Source organism: Corvus brachyrhynchos, unplaced genomic scaffold (assembly GCF_000691975.1).
Source record: "Corvus brachyrhynchos isolate BGI_N302 unplaced genomic scaffold, ASM69197v1 scaffold126, whole genome shotgun sequence".
Classification (NCBI taxonomy): domain Eukaryota; kingdom Metazoa; phylum Chordata; class Aves; order Passeriformes; family Corvidae; genus Corvus; species Corvus brachyrhynchos.
In genome coordinates this window covers 9,856,221-9,866,612 of record NW_008239283.1, presented here as the reverse complement: position 1 = coordinate 9,866,612, position 10,392 = coordinate 9,856,221, and the positions used below count along the sequence as shown (strand labels likewise).

General features: G+C 37.6%; 1 protein-coding gene across 4 annotated transcripts in view; it reads left to right on the top strand.

Moving 5' to 3' along the window:
• The window catches only part of EPB41L5 (erythrocyte membrane protein band 4.1 like 5), a 51,597-nt gene that overhangs the window by 22,798 nt on the left and 18,407 nt on the right, over positions 1–10,392 (top strand). For all 4 annotated transcript variants that reach the window (XM_017740132.1, XM_017740131.1, XM_017740133.1 and 1 more), the window contains 9 exons: positions 1–100; positions 510–597; positions 1,219–1,307; positions 1,478–1,547; positions 2,235–2,404; positions 2,869–2,975; positions 3,647–3,674; positions 5,923–5,965; positions 6,264–6,379. In XM_017740132.1, the coding sequence (XP_017595621.1) occupies positions 1–100; positions 510–597; positions 1,219–1,307; positions 1,478–1,547; positions 2,235–2,404; positions 2,869–2,975; positions 3,647–3,674; positions 5,923–5,965; positions 6,264–6,379 (811 nt within the window). The remainder of the gene's footprint in view (positions 101–509; positions 598–1,218; positions 1,308–1,477; positions 1,548–2,234; positions 2,405–2,868; positions 2,976–3,646; positions 3,675–5,922; positions 5,966–6,263; positions 6,380–10,392) is intronic.

The following is a 10,392-nucleotide window of genomic DNA, read 5'->3' as shown; positions in this document are numbered from 1 at the left end:
CTGCTGAACATGTCCCTGAGCTGGTGTCTGAGTTTAGGTTTGTTCCCACTCAGACTGAAGAGATGGAATTAGCTGTTTTTGAGAAGTGGAAGGAATGCAGGTACTACATCTTCCAGTGAATGCTACCCAGCTGTTTGCACTGATTTTTCTGTGAAGAGACTCTGTTAAAAAGATACTGCTGACGCTTATTCTGTGGTCTTGCTCAGAAACAGAATTTTAATATGGTCCTGTCATATTTTGTAAGAGAATATAATGTGAAAAATGAAGCTTTTCAAAGGTCTGAGTAAAATGTTGAGATACAAAATCTTGAAACACAGTAATTTTTGCAGCAGCATTTTCAGATTAAAACTTAAAAAAGTGACCTCGATGTTCATTAAAGTGAACAAGTGTCACCAGTGTTTAGGTTTTTCACAAACTTTCAGGAAGTTCTTTTCCTCTTTCCTCATATACCAGTTTTTCCCTTCTGTGCTTTTTCAGGCATCTGTGTAACAGCAAAAATTTTATTTCAGGGGGCAAACACCAGCACAAGCTGAAACTAACTACTTAAACAAAGCTAAGTGGCTGGAAATGTATGGTGTAGACATGCACATAGTCAAGGTATGTTAAACCACAGGATGGTGACCTTTGGAAATGATACTGTTAGTTTTGTGCTACATTTCAACACGGGTTCTACTTTGAGCGGAGAAAGAAAGGGAATGTTGTTCTCATGCAATCTACGTAACAAGTGATCTGGCTTTGTGTCAACATTCCAGTTTTGGCATATATTTCTAGAAGGTATAACTTGAGTCCAAGCATATCTGTTCTGTGTTAAATGTGTGATTGGTGTGGAAGTGTGTACTACAGTTTGTGTTTAGACTTAAGTTTTGTGAAAAACCATAGTAATTAAAATTTGCTGGGGTGCAGTTAGCTACCACGTGAAGAACTACAAATAAGCCTAGATCTCCTGTGGAGGAGCAAGTGCAGCAAATGCATAAGGATGTCTTTATTACACAGACAAATCAAGAAACTTTAGTTTTTCTCTTTAGTTAGCCTTACTGAAGTGTTGCAAACAAGAAAAATCCATTTTGTAAGATCATCAAACTAGAGTTTTGTTGTATAAGATAAGCAGATATGTGTGTAATTATAACACTGGGCAAACAAACTACGTGAGTCACTCTAGTAAATTGGATAGAGGGTCAAACACCAAAATGAATATAATTTTTATTTTGTGGCAATTAGGCAAGAGATGGCAATGATTACAGCCTGGGACTAACACCTACAGGAGTTCTTGTCTTTGAAGGAGACACAAAGATTGGTTTGTTTTTCTGGTAAGATCTCTGATTGTACATTAAAATCTATTTTTGATTTTGGTTCTTGTGTTTCTTTTATGATAGCAAAAAAAAAAAGTTTGGGTTATGAGAACACCATGAATATGAGATACCTTCTCAGTAGGTTACTAAAAGTTAGACATAACCTGCACTTTCTGTTCATCTGGCAGGCCAAAGATAACAAGGCTTGACTTCAAGAAGAACAAACTCACTCTGGTTGTTGTTGAAGATGATGAACAGGTAGATAAATATCTGTTTAGTTAAATCTCAGTCTTGATTATACAGTACTAGTTTACATATTCCTAAATCTCTTTCCTTATATTTAAGTTTTGAGAATTAATGTAGATGCCTGAAAGATCTTTGATTGTGACATGGAGGGGAGGAGGGAAATGCAGGGACTTAAGTAAAAAATAAATTTTTTGTCACCTATTTTTTTAAAAGAGAACACTAAAAACTAAGCAGATACGTTGGAAACAGCATGCATTGCCTAAGAAAGTTTAGAAAAAGCCCACATACATTTCGTAGAATGAATTACTTAAGCAGGTTTCAGAATTATTCCTGTGGGGAAGAAATTGCATACAACTGCATACCAGTGCTCACAAAAAGTGAGCCCTGGTAATTAGAGAAGATTAGATTTGGAAGTGAAACCGTGTTAGCCTCATCAACAAGTATCTTCCTGTTGTAGTGGTGTCTTTAATTTGTAGTCATTCAGACTTGTTAAATATATGAACTCCTTTCCAACCTTAGACAAGGTAGCAGTTGTTCATTATAGCTTCTGAAAAGGTTGATTTTTCTGCCTAAAACATTTTTTTAAATATATATATATTAGGAATCATAAAAACCAAATTTCATTTGGCTTGCATGAAATTTTAGCTTTGACTTATTCAAGCCCCTTGTAAGTCATCAGTGTGCTTTGTGTGCTTTAAGGGAAAGGAGCAGGAGCACACTTTTGTCTTTAGACTGGATCATCCCAAAGCCTGCAAACACTTGTGGAAATGTGCAGTGGAGCACCATGCCTTCTTCCGGCTCCGAGGTCCCGTCCAGAAAAGCTCCAGTCGATCTGGCTTCATTCGCTTGGGATCTCGGTTCCGGTACAGGTCAGTGTCATCTGTCATTTGGCACATGTCTTCTGTCATTCCTTGCTTTTCCTGCATGCTGAGTTCTAGTCCTATTGTCTTTCTCTAGGACTTTGGGCAGTATTACTGAAGCTTTATTCTCTTCTAGAATTTTCAGTTTCTCCCAAACCCCATATACTGGGACCGCAGAAATATGCAAAGGGCAAGCATGCTTTTATCAGCAACTTAATGTTTTAAAAGTCATTGCTTCTGCCATTTGTCTTGGGGAAATGGGGTGAAGAAGAGAATGTTTCTAAAACTCTTAACCTCTTTTGTTAAAGGCCTTTTGAGGTGTGGAGTTTGGGATGTTTTGTTAGAACTGACACCAGATAGAAAGCTATGAATTTAAAATAGAAATAAGATGTTTCAATGAGCAGTGTCTCTATTCTGTCATTAAAAGTAAGTGATTTATTTTTCTACTTTGTACTTTAACATGGCATTTTTAGTGGGAAAACGGAATATCAAACCACAAAGACCAACAAAGCCAGGAGATCAGCATCCTTTGAAAGAAGGCCCAGCAAGAGATACTCAAGACGAACACTGCAAATGAAAGGTAAAAGAACATCTATTCTGAGAAGTATAATCCAGTGTGAGAATCAGGTAATCGTCTCCTTTAAAAATCCTGGGTAGGAATTCTCCTGTAGTTGTTTGCCCTTCTCTTGAATTTTCAAAATTAGGTTTTCTTTGACTTATTTAGGAGACCTCATGTATTTATCAGAAAAAGCTTGTGTCCAAAGCATGTCCAAGCCAGCTTGCATAGCATGTAAAACACCCATGAAAATTGCACAGTAGGTCTCGGTATGAAGATGGAAAACTTGGGTCCAGGAAACAGTGATATATTAATGATAGTATTTTAATTGAGTTGGAAATTTTTGTTATTCAAATTTTCTTCATTGTTGTTAGGAGTTGCACTTCGTTGTCATGATCTGACAGCATGTGATACCTCATTTTTGACTCCCACTCTTGCATAGGCCAAGTGTGACAGCCATGTCTGACTTCAGATACTTGCTTAAATCTGAATTTGGCTTGCTCTTCAGACTTTTTATTTTATTTTCCGATTTAGATTTTTTTTTCACACGTTATACATGGGATGCGTGCAAATTTTGCTCTTTTGGTTGCCTACTTTTAGGCAGTGCTAGGCAATTTTTATTAATCATATAATTAACACTTAACTGATAACCTAATTATAAATTAAATTTTAATTAATGCTTTGTATTTCTGCAGCATACACTGCTAAACTGGAAGAAACAAGGTAAGATGCATTCCAATAATTGAATTTCTGTCCCTGATGTTTGGCACTTGTACTTGAGCACATGTCTGAAGGAGGAGGATATAGTGTGTTGGCCTCTTTAACTGTGGTTTTGCCATGGGTATTGTGTTTGTTTTCTTTACATAAAAGTTAGTGTTCAAAGCAAAGCTCCTGTGTTGCTGTCACATAGACAATTTTGCAAGACTTGCTTACTAGCTAACAAGGAATTTTGTTTATTACTAGCTATGGTTCTTGCTGGGTATGAGCTGTAGTTCATGTGCTGCCATGTAAAGAGATCAGCTAAAAATGTATGAGGAGGTGTTCTTCCTGAAATCTTCCTGCTCTGGCTGTGTGACTTAAATACATCATCAAGTAACAGTCAAAGGGAAAAGACAGTAAAATTAATATTTTTGAAATAAGTAGATGGTTTTATATTCTGTATGACACTTGCATTTTTTTTTCATGATCAACATTGAAAGGGAAGCCTTTTGGTTCTTTATTTCTATACCAAGAGTCTTCCTGGATGTGTCAGGTCATACTTGCTGTTGCAATGTAAATTACTCATATGTATCTGAATCATAATTTTCATACCCTTCCTTAAGGGAAGAGAGGAAACCAGGTTAAAAGGAACTACCTCATAGTGAAGAAACTTAGGTCACTCAGTTGTGGTTTCTGTCCTTTGCCCTAATAACTTGTGAACACTGCAATGATCAGTTGCAACCAAATTATTTTTTAAAAAGTCAATATTCATAGATATTGAGCACCATGGTGAGGTGGGTAAGGAATGCCAAAATAACATTTCAGAACAACAGGTTTAATACAGCCCACCATTTTCTGTCTGTAGTAGCAGGGCTGATTCTTGCTTGAGAGGGGGAAAAGTCTGGGAAGTGTGGGGACAAGGCTGCAGTTATTTTCTGTGACTTCCTGTATTGTTTTTTCTTTTTATACAATGGGAAAGTACTGTTCTAAACTGGGTATCATTAAGATCCTCTGCATGCAAAATGTGACTGTTTGATTAATTAGTGCTCTTGTCATGCTGTGTTGTCATGCCCTTCTCCAAGTTTCAGGCTGCTTAGGTCATTCTGAGAGTGGGAAGAGAAACTTCATATGCAGTTTCTCCTCCTGATAAGACTGCGGTCTCCTGATCTGCACTGAGGTGTGGCACTGTTGTGTCTCCACAGCAAGCTGTGCCATTTCTGAAACTCTACACTCCAGTGCTGCTAATTAAAATGCATCATGAAAGATGTATGTTGTTCCATTCTTTTGTGTTAACCCAGCACAGGGGAATGTGCTACTTAGAGGGCATTCCTAGATATTTCTTTTAATTCTCGCACATTCTCCCAATAGAGAAGGGGTGAAGGGGCAAACAGGCAAGGAACAGCTTGCTCAGTGTTGACATTACGGTGTTTTAAATAAATTCTAAAAAGTCACTGAAGTAAATACAGAAATCTGTTTGAATTGTCAGCTTGCCAGGTTGGATAGCTCTTGTCCAGACCATAAATCAGAAAATTAATGGGTCGTAGGAAATGGGAACCTTTTTTTAAAAGATTAGAAGTCTGGGGAAAAAGTTTGCTTTGCATGAGATCCATAATGCATAATTACTCCTTTTAAGTCTCTCAGAAATGTGAAATGTCTCTTGCAGGTTCAGAAATCATCAAAGGATATGGGTCTTATTTAATTCATCAAATATAGTAAATATTTAATAATATAAATTATTATTAGTGCTGTGCTGAGTTGCTGTGCATGTAAATTTGAATAGCTACTTTTTAAGTCCATTAGAGGTTGTACGTGCAAGAAACTCATTAATTTTTCTGATAAACTTTTGTGATGTGAAACTTCAAATCAGGAGGGTTCTAGTTATGGAACGAACATAGTATCTACAGCATGTAGACAATGTACAGCATTTTGACAATGATACATTTTGCTGGATGTTTTAATTAAAATTATATAACTTTTGCTTTAGAAGTGCTGCATCTTACTGCTGAATCAGGAAGACTTTTTAAACCAAACTGGCTTAGGGAAGGAAGAGTTAAAAACAGATGAGTTGCAGATAAACTACAGCTTGAACTAAGAAAAAATAACTTGAAGCCCTTAGTTACCTAGAATAAGACAACTGACCTAAAGCAGAAATGTTGAAGGTCTTTTTGGGAAATATCTTAGACTCTGTTTCTTTCTGAAAGTCCTTACAGTTTTACCAGCCTGCAAAAGCAGTTTGTTGATTAGATTCACTTTTAAATTTTTCTTCTTTCAGTGCTACGCACAATGCCGTTACCAGCCAAACTAATGGATCACAAGTAAGGACTCTCTTTAATTCTTTCGAAAGGCAGTTTTCATGTGTCTCAACAGATTTGAGGATTTTGTTATTTGCTCTTGAAATCCAGTGATTAACCAATGGAAAGTTACAGGTAACTACTGTGTACAGTGCTGGAAAAGACTGGGCATAGGTATCCAGTGCTAGGGAAGTAAGGGAAGAAAATGGCCTTGCTTTAGCTTTGTGCTTAAGAGGAAGTGTTGATATGTTTTGTTCTCTTTAATGTGTCATCACTTCATTAATGTGTGTATAATGACTTGTTTTTTATTCTGTCTCCAAAGAGCTGGAATGCAAAGCCAAACCTGCCTGTCCTAACAGCGGTTCCTTCTGCGCCAGTCTTAGTGGAAATAGAAAACCTCCCAAGGAGCCCAGGAGCGAGCCAGCAAGATAAGAAGTGGTATGTTCAGCTTTGCTGGGAAATGAATTTTGCTTGCTTGCACATGATTCAAGTAGCGTTTCCTTTATCTGTACTTAAATAAGCTGCCATCCTTGTATCTGTAATGTAAGTTGACAATCAAGTTAGTGATGATGCAGCTGATTTCTTCCTATGCATTGTGTGTGGAGAGGTGAGGACAACATGCTTAGTCACTGCCAACCAAAAGAAAATTTCTTCGAGGGTTAAAGGAATTAAGTCAGGAGTAGCATTTTCAAGTCTTGGAGAGAGTTGGGTCCTTCTCATGTGCCATGACCTTGTAAACCTTTGCTTGGTATCGTGGGGCCCGAGGACTTTCCTTGATCCTTAGGATAATACAAAACCTTGTAAACTGGTATCTTTTTGAATTGTTTTTTGAACCTTCTGAAATAGGCAAACTGACTTTTCTCATGAGCTTGGGTAGAATGGGAGCTTGAGGAAAATGACACAAGCTGAAGATAAGAGCTTTGATTTCATGTAATCAGAGTATTTGTTTTATTGATTAGATGCATCTCAAAATGAAGAGGATTTGTTTGAAGATAGATGAATGTACATGTCATTTATCTTTTCTTTAGCTAATTCTATATTGCAAAGCTATTTTCAAACCAAAACTGGCATGTATCAACCCAGTACTTGTGCACAGGTCATCTTAACTTCTTTGGCTTCTCATGCCTATGGCTTATGCAAGTAGGGAAATCCTGGCTTCTGCCAGACTCATCAGGAGCAGTAGTGGTGGAATGGCGTGACATGAAAGCTCTTATCCTAAGCAGTTTCAGCCCTCAAGAGAAAGGGTCTTTCTCCCATTGTCAGGCATATGAATCTGCTTTGCTTCAGAATCTTCTTACAAGTAGATGATACCTGTTTCTAATGGTGACGTGACAAATGTACTTTAATTTTGTAAATTGTTTTTGTTTAAAGACTTTTAATACTATCAATTTTGAATGATAAGAGGGATGGTAATTCTGCTTTGAGTTGCATTTTATTGACATTTCAATCAGAACATGTGATCAATGCTGTTTTTTCTTTCTTTTGCCCTTGATTTATCTAGTATCTGAAATCTGTGCTTGTCTATGGTGGGATCCTGTTGATCGCTCGATTCCTTCCGTGGTGGTGGGTGAAAGGTGGTGGCTTCTTTATTCTTCAGCATTCTCAAAATGGTTTTATTTTGATTCTTTTGGCCTGATTGCAAGATGAGTGCTAGACACCTGTATTTTCCTTTGGTGGAAATGTTTGACTTTGCTCCAGACAGCTCTTGGGTATCTGATTTGTGGCTAATGTTCCTGCTCATGTCTGCAAGGCTGCTGTTGCTTACTGAAATCTGGCTGCTTTGGTTCTGAAGCAGAGAGGGCTCTGTAGCCACTCTGTTTCAGTTTTGGGTTTGTTATGCCTGTTTTTAGGGTTGAGAACTTGAGCCTGTCTGTGTTAACCTTGTCCAGGAACCTCAGGTTACATGCCAGCTGCTGCAAGATGTAGTGTTTAGAAGAGTGGGAGTGAATGCAAAATACACCTTTATGTAACCCAGAACAGTGTGTCCTAAAGAAGACAAGCTTCCTGGCAACTGGTGCATTTTAATTGATAATGCAGTGCTTCTACTGTGTCTGTGTTACGTTTTGTTGAGACATTGTTACTGAAAGTAGTTGTCTGCTGGTTTTAGTGTGTTCACTGGAAACAGTTCTGCTTGTAATAAAGGGCAAATGCAGCTGTAGGAAAAAGAAGGCAGTTTGGAGCTGAGTCAGGAGTTGAGCTGCATTCTGGTTTCCTAGATGGGAAGTGGGGTTACGTTAATGTAATTGCCAGAACATACATATTTATTGCTGGGGGCTGTGACTTGGCTATTGTGCCTGCAAGGGTGTCTCGGTGCTGCTAACAAGATCTCCTTTCAACTGCTACTGTCTTTAATTGGCCTGTTTCTGCATGAATTATCTTTGCTTTCTGTCAGAAAAATAGTCTTCTTTTAGAGAGAGCTTGCCAAAGATTGTTGAGAACACCAAAATCTTTTGGACTGTGGATTTTGTAGATAGTTAGATTGAAGGGGTTTAGAAGTAAGGTCCTGACCTTGTGGGTTTCCATACTCTGCTTGGCAGATGCCTGTATTGGCTACCTTGCAGCTTAGATCCCTTCCTAATGTCAATGTTTCCTTTAATTTAAAATGTTAATGCGGCAGCTGCCAACAGCAATTGTGCCAGATTGTAGAAAGTACTTTGCCAGATAGGAAGGATTTTAGTATTTCTGGGTTTATTTTTTTTTTAGTTTTTTTGGTTTGGTTTTTTTTTTTTTCTTTGCTTCATTCCTGTAAAATTGCCAGCATAGGAAAGCTGTACTGTTCTGCAAGATCTGAAAATGATCTGGAATATTAGCTGCAAGTCTGGAAAACCTAAAATATGATCGGTGTCTTTCCAAGTTTAGTCTTTCCCCGGGAAGCTCCTTTTGTACTAAGATAGGACAGGAGACAAAGGTTTAATATTTGCTTCCTTACTGTGGGATAAGTAGAGAGAATTTTTTTTTTTTTTGCTAGTGAATGTAGCCACATACATCAGAAATGGTAAAATTAAAGGAATGAACTGTTGGGGATTGGAGCCCTCGGTATTCATGGGTCACTTCCTCAGTGTATTTCACAAAAACCAAAATTCTGAATTTACACATGGGTGACCTTTGTACAAATCCTGTCTCTTTTCTAAAGGAGGACTATCCCTGAATGTTAATCGTTTACTTCTGTTGTGAATCCTGCATGCTTTTCTGCTTGCCTGCCTTAACACGTGTGATCTTCCAACTCAGCTGTCTACTTGGCTGATCTGGATCATGAGAAGGTGCAATTTGAGCTGAAGGCCATCTGACCCCTCTATGTGAACAGCAACAATCCTTCCACTTTGTTTAGATTTGGCTCATTAAGTCCAATCTTTTACATTAAACTGAAAAAATACCTTCTTTTTAGGAATTTTCCTTACTTTCAGTAGTTTATGAACTGCTTTCTTCCAAGCACTTTTTTGATATGTGACTGTACCTTGTATCAGCCTCTCCTAAAACATACAAGTGAAGGATCCTAGTGCTACACAGACAACAGTTAACAGATCATTGTCCATTTTTTAAGTATTTTAAAATCTGGCTGTTTTCAGTTAATTGATTATCCCTGCTGCTTTGGAGATTCTTGTGCCTAAAGCCTTCCAATTTCCTGGCTAAGGGCTCCTGCATAATAGTTTTTTTCCAAACACTTTTTATAGTGATGAGTGTTCTCCCTTGCTCCTCTTTCTAGCTTTTGGAGGATTTTATTCTACCTGTGGCAAAGATTGGCCATAACTGTGCACAGCATTTCTATGGGTTTGATTTTAGGAATTCTAAATTTAAAATTTGCAAACCATTATGCCTTCATATGCAAAATTAGAAAGTGAGGTCTTAGTTTGTGTTGCGACCTTTTGTAAAATGGTTCTTTTTCAATTCAAAATTAACATTTTTTATGTTAATGCAAGTTATAGTTGCAAGCAACTTCTTCAGTAGTATTAGTCCCTTAGTCACCTAAATTGTGGATGATTTGTTTACTCTACTGTTTGCTCCTGCACAGTAATGTTAATTTTTTTTCTGAGTTTCTATTTTCTTCTCCTTATTTTAAAAAAATTGCTTTAGAATCTGCCCTTTCCAATCACTTTGAAAACGGGTATTGCTTATAGATACTTGTTTCAGGTGTACATTTAGAGCTGCCATTTAAACTTGTTTTCTGCGAATAAAATGTGTTGTATATTTCAGAGGTCTGTTCCTCCATCACATTATTTTCTCCCATCTGTAAAATGCACATGATTCTTGCTTAGTTCTGTGAAGTGTTTTGAAATACGAAGTGCTTTACATTTGGGAAGTGTAAGCAACGTACATGAGAGAGCTTCATTTGTCAGTTTAGATTTGTGCAAAAACCTGCACGTTGCTTTGCGGAAAAGGGGTTTATTTGGCAGTGTCGTCATGTGCACATGTACTTGCATGCCTCTTCCCTCCAGTATTCACCTTCCAGGAAT